The sequence below is a fragment of the Phycodurus eques genome, chromosome 15, assembly GCF_024500275.1.
Source record: "Phycodurus eques isolate BA_2022a chromosome 15, UOR_Pequ_1.1, whole genome shotgun sequence".
In the NCBI taxonomy this organism is placed as follows: Eukaryota; Metazoa; Chordata; class Actinopteri; order Syngnathiformes; family Syngnathidae; genus Phycodurus; species Phycodurus eques.
Window position 1 is genome coordinate 2,215,583 of NC_084539.1, and position 19,619 is coordinate 2,235,201.

At 47.3% G+C, this 19,619-nt stretch overlaps 2 protein-coding genes and 1 long non-coding RNA gene across 6 annotated transcripts; 2 read left to right on the forward strand and 1 right to left on the reverse strand.

Annotated features, from left to right (window-relative positions):
• Positions 1-2,339: 2,339 nt before the first annotated feature.
• On the reverse strand, positions 2,340-12,072 carry LOC133413963 (excitatory amino acid transporter 1-like). The gene is made up of 10 exons (XM_061698919.1): positions 11,198-12,072; positions 7,395-7,542; positions 7,156-7,293; positions 6,818-7,022; positions 6,668-6,710; positions 5,912-6,192; positions 5,599-5,832; positions 5,313-5,507; positions 5,103-5,237; positions 2,340-2,674 (listed from the first exon to the last, which is right to left on the reverse strand). The coding sequence occupies exons 1-10, from the start codon at positions 11,231-11,233 to the stop codon at positions 2,464-2,466; spliced, it is 1,626 nt and encodes a 541-aa protein (XP_061554903.1). The 5' UTR covers positions 11,234-12,072; the 3' UTR covers positions 2,340-2,463.
• On the forward strand, positions 2,367-7,575 carry LOC133413969 (uncharacterized). Its single transcript, XR_009769940.1, has 3 exons — positions 2,367-2,773; positions 2,896-3,033; positions 3,106-7,575. It is a non-coding gene; the product is annotated as an uncharacterized LOC133413969 (long non-coding RNA).
• On the forward strand, positions 10,655-19,555 carry nadk2 (NAD kinase 2, mitochondrial). Of its 4 annotated transcripts, XM_061698926.1 has the most exons (12): positions 10,658-11,860; positions 12,711-12,799; positions 12,895-12,983; positions 13,403-13,484; positions 13,642-13,725; positions 14,790-14,929; positions 16,144-16,237; positions 16,343-16,438; positions 17,336-17,391; positions 18,370-18,423; positions 18,488-18,611; positions 18,691-19,555. In XM_061698926.1, the coding sequence occupies exons 1-12, from the start codon at positions 11,648-11,650 to the stop codon at positions 18,827-18,829; spliced, it is 1,260 nt and encodes a 419-aa protein (XP_061554910.1). In that variant the 5' UTR covers positions 10,658-11,647; the 3' UTR covers positions 18,830-19,555. The 4 variants fall into 4 exon arrangements, with proteins under 4 accessions (XP_061554909.1, XP_061554908.1, XP_061554911.1 ...); XM_061698925.1 differs by lacking the exon at positions 16,144-16,237 and having other exon boundaries at positions 10,655-11,860; positions 14,790-14,933; positions 16,238-16,438; XM_061698924.1 differs by having other exon boundaries at positions 10,655-11,860; positions 16,144-16,438.
• Positions 19,556-19,619: the final 64 nt, after the last annotated feature.

Below are 19,619 nucleotides of genomic sequence, written 5' to 3' on the forward strand. Positions count from 1 at the left end.
TTGTTTGTTTGTTTTCTTTTTTTGCAACTTTGTCTATCCATCCATCATGAATGCGAGCCCTTTATCTTGTGCCAAAGGGAAACTGGATCCTATCCCAGCTGTGTTAGAGTGAGCGGCGGTGTACACCGTGATGAATGCAATGAAAACTTTCTTTTGCAGATACATTTCAGTCGTTGCAATCCACCAGCCTTGAAAGTTTCCGCTTTCCTAGATAAAACTCAAGTAGCACCTAAAAAAATACAGTGCTTAACTCCCAAGTGCCATGATAATGACCAACATTAAAATACAACAGCATAGTAGGCCTAAGTGTTAATCAAAAATGAGACCTTTTTTTTTTTAAATTATTGTTATTCTTCCTAAAAGGCATATTTTATATTATGATAAGCCACTGTAACGTGCACAGCTTGAACATTAACGCTGCGCTTAAATCCATCCATCCGTCCATTTCCTTTACCGCTCTATCCTCACACGGCTCACGGGCACGGAGCCTATCCCAGCTATCTTCGGGCGGGAGGCGGGGTACACCCTGAACTGGTCGCCAGCCAATCGCGGGGCACATACAAACAAACAACCGTTCGCACTCCCATTCACATGATGAGGCGATGAAACATTTATATGGCTTCGTAGTCGTAACGGCCCAACCGAGGGAAACCGCAACTACGTGACAAAAAAATGAGCTCGCCACCTCTGGTGTAGGCGGTGATTGTTTTGCGACCCACGAGAGTGAACCCACGTACCAACGGTGGTACTAGTGCCACACTTTGTACATAGTATTTCTTTATTTCATAAGGAGTCATGTTGATTAAAACCCTCAATGTCCACACATGCATTTTTAAAGGGTGAAATGGCAATGAGGTTACATTCAACAATGTTATCAGACACTATTAACAATTAGTGAAAAAAGATCATTCTAATGCTCATTATGGTCTGACACTTGTAGCCTCCAACCTGCTTTGTTTGGGTCTTTTTGGCTTGATTTTAAAAATACTTCATTTCCACTTCAGTGATCTAGCTGCACACAAAGCTACACAAAGATAATGTGATATTACATTAATGAGCATTCATTTGTATAATCAATATAGAAAACCACCTGTCCTAGATTGCATAAATAGTCTTTGTTCTTTCGGATGGAAGAGGAATGTACAAACCCCAAATCCAATGAAGTCGGCACCTTGTGTAAGAATGTCAATAAAAACAGAACACAATGACTTGCAAAACTTTTCAACGTATATTCAGTTGAACACCCAGCAAAGACAATATATTCCACGTTCAAACTGATGAACGTCATTGGTTTTTGTTGGTTTTGTTTTGTTGCGAATATTCCCTCATTTTCATCGTCAAAACATTCAGGGAATCGAAACTATTTTCTGCACGTTTTAAGTGGCAAGGCCGAAAAGCAACATTGAATGATCGTGACTGCATCTTCGTGTAAAGGATATTGCCTGCACGTGGGCTTAGGAACACTTCGGAAAAGCATCTTCAGTTAAGGTTCACGAAAGGTGAAAGCCATATATCAACAAAACCCGTAAGCGCATTAGATGGGCCCGAGCTCGTGTGGAAAAGTGTGCGGTGGTCCGACGGGTCCACATTTCAAATTGTTTTTGGAAATCACGGATGTCGTTTCCTCCGGGCCAAAGAGAAAAACGACCATCCGGATTGTCATCAGTGCAAAGTTCAAAATCCAGTTATCTGTGACGGCATTGGGTCGTGTTAGTGCCGATGGCAGGCGTGCTGCACATCTGTGAAGGCACGGTTCATGCTGAAATGTAGAGCCAGGCTCTGGAGCAACATACGCTGCCATCCAAGCAACGGACGCCCCTGCTTATTTCAGCAAGACAACGCCAAACCAAATTCTGCACGTGTTACAACAGCGTGCCTTCGTCGTAAAAGAGTGCGGGTACTCGACTGGCCTGCCCGCAGTCCGGACCCGTCTCCCGTTGAAAATGTGTGGCGCATTATGAAGCGGCGACAACGGAGACCCCGGACTGTTGAACAGCTGAAGCTGTACATCGAGCGAGAACGGGAAAGAATTCCACCTACAACGCTTCAACAATTAGCGTCCTCGGTTCCCAAATGCTTGAGTGTTGTTAAAAGGAAAGGTGATGTCACGCAGTGATAAACTTGACCCTGTCCCAGCTTTTTGGAAAAGTGTTGCAAGCATCAAAATCAAAATGATTGGTTTTGTACTGACGATATCAGTTTGAACATACAATATCTCGTCTTTGTATGGTAATCAATTTCATATAGGTTGAAAAGGATTTTCAGATCATTTTACACAATGCCCCAACTTCAATGGAATTGGGGCTTGTCGGAAAGGAATCCCCTAAACAAGATTAAAAAAAAAAACAAACAATGGTAGTGGGAAACCAAAAGGAAGCACGAGAACTCTTAAAAAAAGAATAACAAAAAAAGAAAACTGCATCAGTTGCACGTCTAAAAGCTGAAGCAGATGTTGAGGGAAAACTACATGCTTGATTCATTGTGACGGCGTTTGTCATTTTCCAAATCACTATCTTGTGAGATGAGCTTGTAAGGTTTCTTCCTCTCTTTCTCCTCCAGCACAGAGTTTCCCATCTCCACATCCTTGCTGCGAAGCTCGTGTCGAGAGAGGAACTCTATGATGCCGGCTCCGATTGAATCGCCCAAAACGTTGGTGGTGGTACGCAGACGGTCCCTATCACACGAGAGAAAGAGGATGTCGAACATCGCCGTAGACAACATCGATTCATCTCCATTTAACATTTACGGAAGCATCGTGAGGCCCCTTCGGGACGTACGTTACCTTGGTGGTGTTTGGCAAAATCTCCTCCTGCTTTTAAAGAAATAAGACATATCTACCATGTCTGTGATAGTTGTCGTGTGTGATAACCTGTTTTGTCTGCTTCATCTTAACAGTTAGCTCGTGAAGAGGTAGACTTAGCAGCCATGATCGGAAGTACCACGTGCCCTCGTCCGAAATGCGCATGCACTCTGTCATATAAATGGAACCCGCGCTGTCTGCATGCGAGGCAGCGACATGTACGACTACACTGGGTGGGTGACGAAGAATACAGAGCTAAAAAAAGAATGCCCATCCACTTCTCATTTTCCTTCTTCTGGTCGCAGGGGCAGCAGCTTGAGCAGCGAAGCCCAGACTTCCCTCTCCCCGGCGGCCATTTCGTCCAGCTCTTCCAGGGGGATTCCGAGTATTTCCTCGGCCGACACAGTCATAGTCTCTCCGGCGGGTCCCGGATGGTCACTGTGACTTCCTCCCAGTGGGAGTGCTCTGAAAACCTCACCAGGGAGGCATCCGCGGGGCATCCTAACCAGCCAGATGAGGTCCCACCGACCTCATCTGGCTCCTCTTGACGCAGCTCCACTCCGAGCCCCTCTCGGATGACCGAGCTTTCTCACCCTATCTGTCCTCAGTGAGCTCACCCTGCAGACTAAACTCCTTTCTGTGATCTTATTCTTTCGGTCAGAACCCACAGATCGCGCCCATAGGCGAGGGTGGGAACGTAGCTTTACCGGTAAATTGCCGGCTTCACCTTTCGGCTCGACTCCTTCTCCGCCACAACAGACCGATTGCAGACTAGTCTGCGTAACTGCAGATGCTGCGCCAATCCGCTAGTTGATCTCCCGCTCAATTCTTCCCTCACTCATGACCAAGACCCCACATTACTGAAACTCCTCTACTTGGGACATGATCTCTTCCTGAAACCCGGAGAGGGCACTCAACCCTTTTCTAACTGAGGACCATAGCCTCAGATTTGGAGGTGCTGATTTTTATCCCAGCCACTTTACACTCACAGTAGCTGCGAACCGCTCCAGCGAGAGGGCAAGATCGGATCTTGATGAAGCCAACAGAACCACATCATCTGCAATAAGCAGAGACGTAATACCAAGGTCACCAAACCGGACCCCCGCGACGCCTCGGCTGTGCCGAGAAACTCTGTCCATAAAAGCTATGAAAAAAAATCGGTCAAGTTCTGAACACAATTGGTAACAAAGTGGAGCCTTGGCGGAGTCCAACACTCACTGAAAAGGAGCCCGGCCGGCCTACTGCCGGCCGCCAATGCGGCCCAAACACCGACACGGGTCATAAAAGGACCAAACGGCCCACATGAGGGAGTGCGGTACCGCATGGTCTCGTAGCACCCTCCACACGACTCCCCGAGGGACACAGTTGATGCCTTCTCCAAGTCCACAAAGCAGACTGGTCGGATGAACTCCTACGCACCCTTCCAGAACCATGCTGAAGGTGTAGAGCTGGTCGACTGTTCCTCGGCCAGGACGAAAACCACACTGATTTGGCTTCCTGACAGACCCTCCTCTCCAGCACCCCCAATAGACCTTACCAGATTGGGGGGGGGGGGGTGAGGTGAGGTGTGTAATCCCCCTGTAGTTGAACCTCAAAAAAGGTGGACCACCACCCCAGTCTGCAATCCAGAGGCCCACAGAGGAGTTTTATAACGAGCTCTGCAACTTCCACTCCAGAGACAGGTGAGCCCGCTGCAGAACCCCCAGACTCTGCTTCCTCATAGGAAGGCATGTCAGTGGAATTGAGGAGGTAATTCCAAGTGTATTCTCCCCACCGGTGACACTAAAGTGGCGGTGTTCCATACATAAAGTCAACAATGCAAATGTTTATGTGGCGGTAACGTGGTTCGGTCAATGTTAGCTGATTTACAAACATAAACCACCCTCTGTTGTTTTGGAACAATGTGAAGGATGTTCTGTACTCATGTTTTCGATTACTGTATGCTCCAGAAAAAGGACAGATGTTCATATTTGGACCATCCTAGTTGAGGAGGCGGGGATTTTTCCACATTGCCCCAGTTAGCTGAGCAATTTGTGAAAAGGGTCTTCTAATTGGAATGATTAATTTGGGCAACCTAATTACGTTTCTATGTTAAAACTCAGTCCGGAAAATATTCAATACAAAGGGAACGATGTAGAGCAGGACTTCAGGGAGAATGGCAAAGTGTGTCACTAGGTGGTAGTAGAGATGAGGATACGTTTGACCTTTAAAATGACAACTCTGATTCATGTCGGCGCGTGAACGCGGGTTCCGCTCTTCGCCGCGTGACGTGATTATATTTTCGACGGCGCAAGATACTCACAGGAACCAATCAACTGCAATGATCAGAGTAATGTCGTCGGTGGGAAGTCCAACAGACGTCAATACAATCACCATCGTGACCAGGCCCGCTTGTGGGATCCCGGCAGCTCCGATACTCGCTGCAGTTGCTGTAATACTTTGTTAAAGGGCAGGAAGTTCATTGGTGTATATTTGCTCTTCGTTATTATAGTCTCCCTGTGTTCACTCTTACCTGATGGTGATGATCTGACCAAAGTTCATCTCCATGTTGTTGACTTGGGCAATAAAAATGGCTGCCAGCGCTTCGTAGAGAGCGGTGCCATCCATGTTGATGGTGGCACCCACGGGCAACACAAAGCGAGTAATTCGCTTGTCTATCTTGTTGTTCTCCTCCAGACATTTAAATGTGACAGGGAGGGTGGCCGAGCTGCGAGATGACACAACAGAAACGAGAAATGTTCGCACCAAAGCGGACCTTACAACGAATTGGATGCCAACGCTTTCGATCCGGGCCTCACCTCGAAGAGGTGCCCAACGCCGTGACCAGAGCTTGCACAAGGCCAGCGATGAAAATGAAAGGGTTCTGCCGAGTGATGGCAAAATACAGGGTGGGAAGAATAAGAACGCCATGGATCATGAGGCCGATTATAACTGTGATAGTATACATGCCCAACTGGCCACCCATCTGTGTGAGATCATCCATCTCCACTATTTTCCCTGCAATGAGGAACAGGATGCCAATAGGAGCGTACCTGAAAGGAGGAAGAGGTCGTGTTAAGAGAGCTGTACCGGAAAGACAAATGGAACAGGAGGTGAAAAGTCAAGGCCCACCACATGATGATGGCAACCAGCTGCATGATTGCTTCATTGAGGCCGTCAAAGAAATCCCTCAGGAGCTGGCCTTGCTCCTTCATGTTGCCAATTATCAGCCCAAAACACATAGAGAAGACCACCAAGCCCAGCGCGTTTACTCCATTCACCTGACCGGGCACCGGTATCACTTCCTCTCGGGTGATCTCCATGACCTCCTGGGTGTCGTTGGTTGTATTGAAGAGGGTGTCGTTCACTGTCACCGTCACGTGAACGACTCGTTTTCCATACTTTGTTTTGAACTGGACAAAGAAATGATGGCGCTCGGTTAGATAGGCAAGCTGACCGCAGATACCCCACATTTGCATACATTGCATCGTCATCACCCATCCATACTCGGCTGCCAGCAAAACGTATTCGGGGACCGCACCCGAGCGAGTATACCTCGACACCGTCCCAATGAGCTGGAGCCGAGCCCAGCAGACCTCGGGCACGAGGCGGGGCACGCTCTGAACTGGCCACCGGCCAATCGCAGGGCACGTGTGGACAAAGAACCATTCACGCTCACATTCAACCCTTCAGACAATCTAGAGCCTTCAACTAACTTCAAGAACAAAACCTCCTTTTTGGAATGTGGCAGAAAACCCACACAAGGACAAAGGAGAACTTCAAACAGGAAGGCCAGAGCCCGGATTCGAACAGGCAGATGTGCTCACTCGAAAGCCGCCCGGAATCAGCACGTCATCTAGCAAATGAGACGTGAATGTGGGGGCTCACCTGTTGTGTGCAGGCTTGGACCAAGTTCGGAGGAAACATATTTCTGAAATGAGAATCCACTCACTTAGAGACGATTGAACGCAAATAAGTAAGAATGTTTCATGCACCCGCGAGTAGTCTACTTTCTTACAGTACATCATTGCACGCTACCTAATCAGATCCAAAAAGGCATCTGCAGGACTGACTTGCTCTATCATTTGTTGTTTCCCAAACTCATCTTTAGAACCTTTTCCTGGGTGGATGATAAGGACAATGAGGATACCAATGAAGACCGCAATAAAAGTAGTGGTCATGTAGTAAATCACAGCTCTCATGCCCATTTTCCCGGAGGCTTTGCTGTCCAAAGCTGCCATTCCTAATGCACACAAGGGGTGGGGGGGGGACGACAATACAGCATTTAAGAATCTGAACATGAACGCTCTCAGAACCCCGGCAAATACGGGGAGAATATATTGAAATGATGATCTTAGGCTCAGCAACCTTTGTACCTGTTATTAGACTGGAGACCAATAAGGGTAGAACAAGCATCTGCAGCATTCTCATCAGTAGCTCCCCAGGGAAAGAGAAGTACTTCACCTCTCGATACGACATCTTATAGGGACGCAATGCAAATCCAAGAATAATTCCTACGAAGACAATGGAGGTGTGGGTCAGGGCGTCTGTCAGCTCATGACTGATGAAATGCATCACCTTTACTTTTCTATTGAGTTTGAAAAGGCATACGTACCCACAACAACTGCACCCACTGTGAAGAGCACAAAGGCATTCTTTTTGAGAAAGGTCCGGATGTCCTCTTTGGAGATCTCCTCCACTTTCCTCTTGGCCTTCATGGTGCGTATGTGGATGCCTTCTCTGAAACGCTGCATCCTGCTGCGCTGGACCGAACATTTACAGTCAGTGAGGTTGACGGCGGGGGGGGGGGGGGAGGGGGGGAGTATCGGTTCGTCTGAATAGTGAATTTATTCGGAACAGGAACAGCATAATTCGACATGATGGAGGCCGACACGTAAGGGCGATGTGCGACGATTCTTAGGGCGGCCCTAGAGAATCATATTTTCAATTTGCGGCATTGACGCGGGGGCGGCGGGCGCGCGGCTCTTGACCTCCTGAGCGCTGACACACAAGATTGATTGATTAAAAAAAGACATTCAAAGGTTCACTTGGAGCAATTGGGGAGATGAATACTGGAAATAATTTTCATTGGATGAAGCCACGAGCGCCTTATGTTTGTTCGAGGGAAATCCCCGATGCCCTAACTCGACTCGGAGCATATTTCCGGCTCGTTCCGTAGAGCGTCCCGATATCGTAAATCCTCCACCGTCCTTCGACTCTGGCCTTTGGAACGACTTTGCTTTCGCGTTGTTCCGGGTGGCGAGTGCGTCATAGACAAAACGTACAACGATACGCGGCGAGCGGCACACCACGCTTAACGACATTGGCGGAAATACCGCAAACACGACATCGCCACGATGTGAAAACGAGTGCCAGACAAAAACCAAGGAGCACGCGTCCTACAAAAAGTTTACCCGACGTATTCGGACGGCGCGATTCCAACAGGGCAAAATCAATTGACCGGGCTATTACTACTTTTATTGCGGTCGACGTGCGACCCTTCCCTAACTTTTGTTTGTCGTCTAACTTGGTTTCACCGCATGCTGCGGAGTGGACACTTGAGCCCCCGTTCCCGAGATTCCTCGGCGAACCCCGCCGTGGCTTTGACCTCGGACGGCCTGACGTCGAGGGCTACGCGCGACGACCTGACTTCCGGGCACTGCGCGACTGCGCAGTGCTACGTGAGAAGCAGCCTTCTTCAGACACGCCTCCTCGACACTCACTACCGATGATTTCGCAAAATGTACAGGTCATTTTATGTTACATCATATTTTAGTTTCTGGACACGGTGAATTTGGGGTTTTGGTTTTCCAAAAGTCCAAATCATACGTATATATGAAAAATACATATGTCACGGTGTGCGCGTAGTGCGTCTCAATAATATGAGTTCCACTTTTTGAATTGAGCTACCGAACTAAATGGAGCTTTTGACCCGATTCTAATTTCTTGAGATGCACCTCCAACTAACCCTGCGACAACTGACAACGGCAGGAATAGCGATACTGCGGTCGCAGCTGCGTGGCCAGTTACGGCATAGCTTTTATTTCCCATGGAGCTATTTATTTTGAAAATCTACTCCGGTGCACAGAACGCCGCACAGCCGATGGGGGATTTCGTCAGATCCGTTAGTTTTGAAGGAATATTCTTTCTACACGCTGGTAATTTCAATAAAATTCATTGAAAAGGGCAAGAAAATGTCTCTTTTTTTTTGTATTGAAGAATATCGAACGCTTAACTATCGAACCGAACCGTGAATTTTATATATCTATATCTAGATATATATATAGGTTGTCACACACCTCTGAAATGTTGCTCCTTGGTTCTTCTCAGATGAGGATTATCTTGCAGGCGTAACGAGGGAAGCCGTTTGAGATCTTTCTGGATTCAGGACAACAGAGTAACTAAGTGCACGACCTAGAATACGAGGAGTGATGGTGCTCCCCGACTCGGAGCTGGAATCGGGAGGGGAGGGAGCAGAAGAGACAGGGCGGGAGACCAATTAGAAAGGGATCCTCCCATTGGTCGGTTTTCCCGGTGACACATTTTCAGGCAAAACTTACAGCGATGCCCTCTCATCCTTCGCTCCGGTCTTTTCCACCGTTTCTCTGCGACTCCCACCCCCCTCGCTTTGCGTTGATGTCGCCATTTCTAGAATTGAAAATAAAACGGTTTGAAATGATACGCATCACCTCACTGGGGGGGGGGGGGGGGGCATGTTAAGCGTTTGGGCTGTTTCCACAGAGAACATGCCACTCCACAATTCGCTGGAGACAAAAAGTAGAGCTTCTGCCACCGTGACCTCACTGTATGGAAAAATAAAATGTTGAGCTTTTGTACCTTTTTTATTTATTTTTAAAAACCAATCCCCCTTTTAAAATGAATTAAATAATAGTTGACCAAGCAATATTTTACTGGCCTCTGATTTCACAAGTAGTCATCTATTCATTTGATGTGTATATGGTATGTAATAATATGAGACGATCAAACATCGATATTGGTACACAATCCTAATGCCCCCCCCCCCCACAAAAATGAGTTTGACACCCCGCGGGCGTGCCGGAGCCTATCCCAGCTAACTCTGGGCGAGAGGCGGGGTATGCCCTGAACTGGTCGCCAGCCAATCGCAGAGCACATATAGACAAACAACCATTCACATTCACACCTATTAAATTAAAAGTCTTTAATGAACCTAGCATGCATGTTTTTGGGATGTGGGTGGAAACCGGAGTGCCCGGAGAAAACCCACGCAGGCAGGGGGGGGGGAGAACATGCAAACTCCACACAGATGGGGCCTGGATTTGAACCCCAGTCCTCAGAACTCAAATTTCAGATTGCTCATATGATTTGCAACAACATTTGCGTGATAAATTTGAATATTTTCCTCATGTACTTGTAATTATTTGCACCAAAAACAATGGGGGGAAAATGGAATTGTTGTTACTTATAGTTCATAAACCGCAAATATACTGGTACGGCCCACTTGAGATCAAATTGGGGTGAATGTGGGCGGCCCCTGAGCTAAAAAGATTTTGACACCCTTGATTTATGGCATGAGTGACATACAGGTTCATGAGAATTTATTGCACCTAGTATTTGAGAAAGGCTTTATTTGAATGGAATTTCTGAGCTGTAAAAACATAAATGACCCGTTGAACAAATTTGTTTGTCACCAAATTGATTCAATACTAAATTACAGAGGTTTCAGTGATATATTGATATATAATATCAAATGAACAGTATTGTTCGACGGCAATTTCGGACTGCCAATTATCCTATATTTCATAAACACACCACAAGGTCAGCCGCTTCGATAAGACCACGCCCACCAATCCGAATTCATGCCTTACGTGGCCAATACCGATATACCGCTGATCATAGATATCAACACGGTAAATACGACGTGCCCCTTTGGAGCTGCGTGCCGACGGTGAGCTAGGTAAGCTAGTACGGGCAAAGTCGCCAGCGCATTCCGTGTGAAAGTACAAGGATGCTGGCAAATTGTGCTACGTACTCATTCTGATACAACATTCAAGAAGGGAACAGTTATTACCCGTCACACAGGTAAACGTATAGAGGGGAATTTTTTTTCTCAATCAAAGTTTCTGTGATGGCACAAAAAAATGACAAAAAGGTAAACACGCAAATCGGCTGAGAAATGAGCCAGTGACGACTTCATTTCAATGTCCACGCATCGCCTTCGATGGGGACGTCGCCCCCGCCAACATGGCCGCCACGTAGGCTGCTAAATGGCGCGCTCCGTATCTAGTATTGCTGTCATAGCTGTGGCTGACGCCATTACGTTCTGCGTTGTCTCACGCTGTCTTGAGTGCCACAGTTGTTTAGGATTGAGACTTCCCCCCCCCACGCCCGTTGTGTATTAAGGCTCCGTTGAGAGTGTGGGGGAGGACGCAGGTTTACCGCAATTTGCGATGAGATTGAATCCAGTCGTTCCATCAAGCACGGGCCTTCTCGCTTACGAATTCGAAGCAACGTGCTCGCCGTCGATAGCTTCGTGCTGCTCGTAACGCAAGGCTAGCTTGCTCTCTGGGACCAAGGGCACGATAACTACTTGGCGAGCGAGATGGGGCTGTCGTCCACTGTCGTCGAATGTTAGCGAATTGACCGGCGAACGATTACAAGTCGGTTCTCGGCAAATACTCCCAACTTCTTGACTGGACACTCGCAACTCCCGGTGGCTTGATTGACATGTGCGAAAGCGACTCGTAGCCCCGATCGTGAGGGTCACGCGGGCGCGTCTTGCGGGACTTTTAATTTAGCGTCGTCGTTGGTTGTTTTTTGTTTTTGTTTTGTTTGTTTTTTGGTGGTTGTTGTTGTTGTTGTTGTTGTTTGTTTTGCATTTCCAAAGTGATGCCTCGCCGTTCTGCGGTGACGTTGATGCGTCACGTGGCGAGTGCGCGCGTTTGCCCGCTCCACACGTCATCGTGCGGCAACTCTTCGACGAAACCGACGGACGGATTTCAACCGGAAAAAGTAGCGGTCGTCACCAAAACGACCCGCTATGAGTTTGAACAGCAGCGCTATCGCTACGCGGGACTCTGCGAGGAGGATCTGAAGCACCTGGTGAGACTACGTTCCTTGGTCTTTTTCCAGATTATTTGATCCGTAACGGTCAAGACGTGGCCCACTGAATTTCCTTTTTTTTTTTTTGTTTTTTTTTTAAAGTCAATTCATTTTGACTCATGTGATTATTCGATTGTTGTTGGGCATCCCGGGCAGAGGTATTAACGCTACATAGAAGCGGCCCGGGCGATTGTCCTGCCTGCGTGGCGGCCATGTTGGGAAGGTCAAGGCAAGGCAACTGCGCGCGACTCTTGTTTCCGTTTCGACGAACAAAAACAATAGCTTTCATGTATTGCAGTATTTGGTCTGGCACTGTCTTCCCAAACGGGGATATTTCAGCTCACTTATACATTTAGAAAACACCGCGCAGTAAATTGCAGATGTTTTCGCGCGCACACACTACAACATCAGAATTGGCACATTCACGTTTTATTTTGTAATTTTTTTTTTTTGATGTTCATGCTGTAGTTAAAAAAAAAAAAAGTTACTCACGATTTCCTCGGTGCTTGAGTAATTATTTCACTGTGTACTGCAATACTTGGCTACTCTACCCACCTCTGGAACGGACATCCTTTTTATGAAGCCGTTTATAATACAAGTATTGGCTTTCCTATGGATGCCTGAAATTTTAAATCATCAGTAACTTTTTGAAAATAGGACCTGCAGCCTTTGCAGCATGGGAGACATTTACCCATATAAAAGTCAAGCGGCATTAAAAAAAAAAAAAAAACCCATTCTAAAATAGATTTTGTCTTCACCGTTATTGATCCAATTATATGCACGCGGCCCTCTCACTGGATGCAAGATGCTATTTAAAAGTACCTCTTATGTGACTTCAACTGTTTCGCAGCTCGCGATGAAGGGTTCCAGCTACAGTGGCCTGCTGGCAAGACACAACATCCACACAAACAACGTGGAGCATATTGTGAAAAGCCTGCAGTAAGATGTCACCCGAAGACATAATCCCAGCTACATTCGCCCATCTACAGTGTGTTCGTGTGTGTGTGAAAGGCAATTTTAAAACGTGTCTCTAGGAAGGAAGGAATTGAAGTTCAAGTGGTGAAAAGGGGTGAATATGATACAGAAGTAGTGCAATGGGCAGATGCCATCATTTCTGCTGGAGGTAAGAATGCTTTGGGTTACATTTTATTCTGCGTTTGCATACCGGGAATGTGTATGTTTTCAAGCCGATGGCTGATAAGAGATCGATTTACAAATGGGCAAACATCGGGGAACATTTAAAAAAAAAAAAAATTACAATTTTAATTAGTGTTATAAGTGATGCTGCTGACCCTTGGAACTCCCTGTAATTTAACGTAAAAGAAAGAGTGCTGGAAGATGAACGTTTCAGTTACAGAAAACCTGTTTAATAAACATAAGCATTGAAATAAAATAGGTGTGGAAGTTTTGCATTACGCAACATTTTGAATGCCAACATTTTCCCTTTTACTGCAAACGAGCAGATAGTCAGACACACACGGGTTTGTGTTCACTCGTACAAATGCGCAATGCATGTTCTCCAACTGCGGTTCGTTTTGTTAGGCGATGGGACAATGCTGCTCGTTGCCAGCAAGGTTTTGAGCAAGGACAAACCAGTTGTTGGCGTAAACACAGACCCGGAGAGGTACGCCACAACACAGTTGGTAGCAACCGCAAAAGCATGTTCAATAGATTCATAGCACTTTTTATTTCTTTTATGACTCTGCTACGAGTTCTTGTAGCATCCCCTCTGTCAAAAAGTCTACATTCTTTGCTCTCTCTCTCTCTCTCTCTCTCTAAAGGTCAGAAGGTCATCTGTGCTTGCCTGTCAAGTACACTCGCAAATTCCCAGAGGCACTGGGAAAACTCTGCCGTGGTGAGTTCAGGTGCGTATTTCCTCACAGATATTCCGACTCTTGGGGTGAGCTGTTAATTCAATCGCTTAACGTCCGACCTCACCTTTATGCGGCTGTTTAGTCTTAATTGGTTAAAATATCGCTCACACCGTGTGTGGACAAGCTCTTAGTGTCTTAAAATGTGGACAATGCTCTGTTCATATTAAGGCCATTCTGCACTGCTTCGTTGAAGTGACGACAACATTTTCATTTCCCCGACATGACTTTGGGGAAATGACAAGACTCGCGCAGTTAGTTGTCCAAATAAGAGGCAAAGTGTGCTTCCTCAAAGCTGGCTATTTGCAGATTTACACCGACGTGAAGCATCCAAGCAGCCCAACGGGACAAAAACAAATCCAACTGTTACGTGGGATCGAGCGTTTCCGGGGCGTCGGAAGGGCTGCAAAATCTGTGGCGACGTGTGCCCCGCCCCCATCGCACGGTGCGTCCAGCAAGCGTTCTATCGGGATACGAACAGGAGACGCTCGGTCATATTGCGCGTTTCCTTAAAATGCACGAGCCGTTTCAAGCGATGCTTGCAGTCGCTAACATCTCTGGCAAACGTGGTCACGTCCTTGTTGTTCTATTCAAAGGTCAAACGGAAACTCCTCTACTCCGGAGATTTGAACGACGCCGCTGATTTTTCCAATTCCCGTCTCTGAAATCCTCCGCTCGTGGTTTTACGATTCGCCGTGTCCGTTAGCTGACTTCGAAGCAGGATCCTGATGGAAGTTTGAGTGGATGAGCATGCGCTTGCACGTAGCGTCAATGCAAAGACCGCGAAGAACGTGGTCCGCTCGGGCATATCGTACCGTTCGGAGCGCACCGGACGCTACGGGTTGTTCCCGCCGTCATGGTTGTCTCTACTTTCCCTGTCGCTGACTGGCAACCAGTCCAGGCTGTAGTCTGTCTTTCCCTCAAAGTCAGTTGGAATTGGCTCCAGCTCCCTCTCGGTGCAACCGTCCGTGCACGGGATAAGGACTATGGAAAATGGATGGATGCCCGTTTGAGGGAGCAAATCTGAGCTCTCGCCGTCTTTGTACCACTACATTCAGGTGGCAGTGGCGTCAGAGGATTCGACTGCACCTTGAGGGCACCGGAATAAATCCCACTCCGCTAGACCTGCATGAACAGCAGCTGAGCCTGGAGCAGCACAGCCAGGCCCACCGCATCACCACCATGGACAACCAGCAGAGTAGGTATTTGTCTGCATTCTGCGACCCCCCCCCCCCCCCCCCAACTACACTTCCATTTTTCTTAAACATACAGTGCTGTGCAACGGTATTTGCCCCGTTCTCAATGCAGAATTGTTTGAATTCAGCAACACTGGCGCATGAACGGCCTTTTTAAGGCCATGCCGCAGCGTTCAAACGGATCGAAGTCCGGATTCGGCGAGGCCGCAGCAAAACCCTTTGTTTTCGTAAGCCATTCCGAAATGGAGTCGCTGGCGCGTTTCGGATCGTTGTCCTGCGGCAGAACTCGCGTGCTCGCCGACTGGTGGCCGAACACTCTCGTTCCGGATTTGTGCGGAATTCACGGTTCCGTCAATCGCAGCGAGTCGTCCGGGTCCTGAAGGAGCAAATGGGCACCAGACCATCACGCGAGCACCGCCGTGCTTGACTATTGCTATGATGTCCTTTTTCTGAAATGGATGGAACAAGACAAACACCTTCCAAAAAGTGCAACTTTCGTCTTGTCCGTTCATATAATATTCTCCCAAAAATCATTCAGTCTTTGTTGTTGTTGTTGCAAAAGTAGGACTAGCCTTTGTTATTTTTTGGTCAGCAGTGGTTTTCACTTTGGAACTCTGCCATGGAGTCGTTTTTTTTGACTGACCTTAAGTGAGGCAACGGAGGCCTGCAGTTCTTTCGATGTTCTCCTGGTTTCCTTTGTGACCTCCCGGATGAGATGTCGCTGTGGTCTTGGGGCACTTTTCCTACCACCGAAGATGGTTCTCACCGCGGTTCGCTCGGGTCCTCTCGCTTTCGGAATGGCTTCGTAACCCTTTTCCATGCTGATAGATATCACTTCCTTTAGTTCTCATCGGTTCTTGAATTCCTTTGGATCGTGACGTTTTGTTGAATCTTTCGGCTGACTTAATTTTGTCATTCAGGTTCTATTGAAGCGGTTTCTGGATTTAACATTTCTGGAGATAATCAAGCTTGAGTGCGGTCAGTGATGATGTACTCGGCTTTCCAGAAAATGGGATGAGCCACAGTTTATTTATGATTGAACATTTACAAAATGGCATTTAATTTTCACTTGAGTTGTCTATTTACATTTGTTTGATCTTAAAGTGGGGGAACTGCCAAAAAAAAAAAAAAAAAAAAAAGGAATACTTGAGAAGGGCGCAAATATTTTTGTCATGGCACTGCACATGTTCTCTTGATAATTTGGATTGGTTCACAGAGACTGGAACACTGAATGAAAGTTTCTTCAAGCCCAGTCTTCTCCCCGTCAGGAGCCTGAATGAAATCTTCATCGGGGAATCTCTGTCCTCCAGGTTTGTCTGTCTTTCAAATACGACCCATCGGCTCACCTGCCGCGTTGGTCATCTCAGCTGTCCGCACGAGCACACGAGCGTTTCTGCGACTTGTTGTTCCTTCAGGGCGTCCTACTACGAGATTTCAGTTGATGACGGTCCGTGGGAAAAGCAGAAGAGTTCCGGGCTCAGCATTTGCACAGGAACCGGGTCCAAAGCCTGGTAATCGAACTTGTGTGCGCGAGCGTGTGAGTGTGGGGAAACCCCCTAATCGTCACAAGAGGATTGTGGCTTGTTAATATGCTTTTCAACAAATTCCGGACTCGTCGGTTTCAAATGATTTCAGCGACGATTGTGGGTTCTTCGTGTTGCCTGTGCTGTGTGCACAAAGAAAGGGACGTTGTACCCACGGTGAGATTAACGGCATGCTCAGTAAGGTTCTTGGGCTGCCTTGCTAAATCCGGCACAGGGTGTCCTGAATCTCTGCTGGGTACAATGAAATCTCAAGACTATCAAGGCATTTTGAAGTGAAGTAGTCTGTGAGCTAGAATCTGGCAATGTCCTTTATTTGCTAACAGTTCAGCCTGTGCCATTGCAGTTCCATCCATCCATCCATCCAGCCATTTTTCTTCCGCTCGTCCGAGGTTTAGTCAAGAGGGCAGTAGCTTGAGCAGGGACGCCCAGACTTCCCTCTCCCCAGCCACATCATCCAGCTCTTCCGGGCGGGTCCCGAGGTGTTCCCAGGCCAGCGTGTCGCGCGTCGACCCCGGGGTCTCCTCCCGGCGGGACGTGCCCGGAATACCTCACCGGGGAGGCGTCCAGGAGGCATCCTAAACAAATGCCCGAGCCACTTCGTCTGGCTCCTCTCGATGCAGAGGAGCAGGGGCTCTACTTTGAGCCCCCTCCCGGTTGACCGGAGTAAACTCATGTTCAATCCCCACTATACGCAGTGTTGACGGTGCACTGCTTCCACTCCTGTGGACCAGAATTTCCTCAAAGCCGTCCGAAAGTCTTTCTCCACGGCCTCACCGAACTCCTCCCACGCCCGTCTTTTTGCTTCAGTTGTCGTTAAACATTGTTTTGATCCATTATTGAAGAAGGTTTTTTTTGTGTCTACAGGTCGTATAACATCAACAAACTTGCTGAGCAAGCGGTGAATGAGATCCTAAAAATAGGTATATTATCACTTTCGCATCTTTGAAACCAAAGTACACTATATTGCCAAACGTATTCGCTCACCTGCCTTGACTCGTATATGATTTGAAGTGATATCAAATTCTAAATCCATTGGTTTAATATCATGCTGGTTTAGCCTTTGCAGCTGTCACACCTTAAACTCTTTCTGGAAAGGCTTTCCGCAAGGTTTAAGAGTGTGTTTGATGGAATTTATGACCATTTTTCCAGAAGCGCGTTTGTGAGGTTACACATTGACGTTGGACGAGAAGGCCTGGCTCACTGGCCACTCGAAATCAAATCCTATGTTCTACCGGTTTGAGGGCAGGACTCCGTGCAGCCACACCAAATTCTCTCATCTATGTCTTGATGGGCCTTGCTTTGTGCACTGGTGCGCAGACATGTTGGGACAGGAAGGGGGGTAATCCCTGAAATGTTTGCCTATCCTAAGTCTCTTGGTATGCCGAAGTTCCTTTCACTGGAGCTCGGGGTAATAGTTTGGTCATTTCCAACTTTGTGGGAACGGTTTGGAGGTGGCACCTTCCTATTCCAACATGACTGCGCATCGGTGCACAAATCAAGGTCCATAAAGTTTGCAGATGAGAGAATTTGGTGTGGATGAACTTGACTTTGCTGGCCTACTACACAATTCTGACCTCAACCTTATAGAACACTGGGATGAATTGGAGCAGAGACAAGCGCCAGGCCTTCTCAGCCGATATCAGCGTGGAACCTCACAAAGTCGCTTCTGGAAAAATGGTCATAAATTCTCTTAAACCTTGCGGGAAGCCTTTCCAGAAAGAGTTTAAGGTGTTACAATGTCAGACGGTGGACCGATATGAAACCCTGTGGATTAAGAATGGGAGGTCACTTAAATTCATACGAGTCAAGGCAGGTGAGTGAATACTTTGGTTAATATAAGTTAATGTGTACAGTCAAGCACTAGCATGCGAGCTGACCAATAACATCTTTTTTTCCAGGGAAGTGTCAAACGGGCCTTGCTATTCCACTAAACCTTGAATTTATTGAGAAGGGTGAGTTTAGAAACCCCAATGATTCCTTTCTTGTTTTTCAACACCGTTCTATTTGTGTGCTTAGTTACTGACAAATACAACGAGTCGCTGGTGTTCAGTCCTGAAGACAGACGCTTGTTCTTCAGCATCCGAGAGCCAATCGTAAACCGAGTGTTCTCCAGCAGCCGGCAGCGAGGCTTTGCCAGCAAGTCAGTGGCTGACACTCCTCTGCCTCCTAGCGGTGCGGAGTCCACGTGTCCTCTTGCGCAACTCTGCTCTCTTTTGAAGGGTGTGCGTTCGCTCGCGATGCTGGGACGCCTGCATGGTGGTGGACGGCGGCAGCTCGTTCGAGTTCAATGACGGCGCCATTGCAACAATCAGCACGAGTGAGGACGACGAGCTCCGCACGGTAGTTCTGGATAACTGAGGGAAGCCCGGAGCACATTATGAGACGGGCTTCCCTTAAAACAAGGGTAAACCAACTACAGTACCCTTTTGGTTGGAGTGTGGTTAAAGAGAAATACTGGATTTGAACCTCTACAGGTGTGTCGTCGTCTTCATCCCACAATTTTATGCCATGCAACGCTTGACTGAATGGACACCAGAAGAATTGTTTTCTACCATGTCATCAGTATGTGTTGAGATTGGGAGGAAAAAACTCCGCCTTGAGCCGGGTGGGATTTGTGTTCATGTCCATTTAATTACAGGATTCAGCAAAGTGCCCACTACTGTGTGTTGTGCAATTTGGATGTTATATTTATTCCCTCTATTCTCTCTCCCCCATCTTTTCTATTTGGAAGGGGAATTGTTTGCAAAGGAATTTTTTTGGAACATATTTTTGTAATTGTGCGAGCATCAAAGAAGAGTGCACTAAAACGAGAACTCCACACCAAGAGGAGCATTTTGAGGTCAAATGTTTCGTAGCAAAAGCAATGTACTGTTGTTAAAAGATACGCCTTTGTAACCAGTACGACTGATTGTGGACCTTTAGTATCTAGTTTTGACCATTTAGAATCACTTGAGATCTGAAATATTGTACGGTGCGTGTATACTAAATCTGGGAGGGCTTCTATGCAGATTTTAGGTCTTAGGTTGCAAACTGTGATGTGCAAAGTGCCATGGGGACGTTTCATAAATGGCTCTGAAACATTGACCGTTGTTGCCTGCTCATAAACCATTCGGACATCTACCGACACAAGGCACGACTGGTGCTTTTT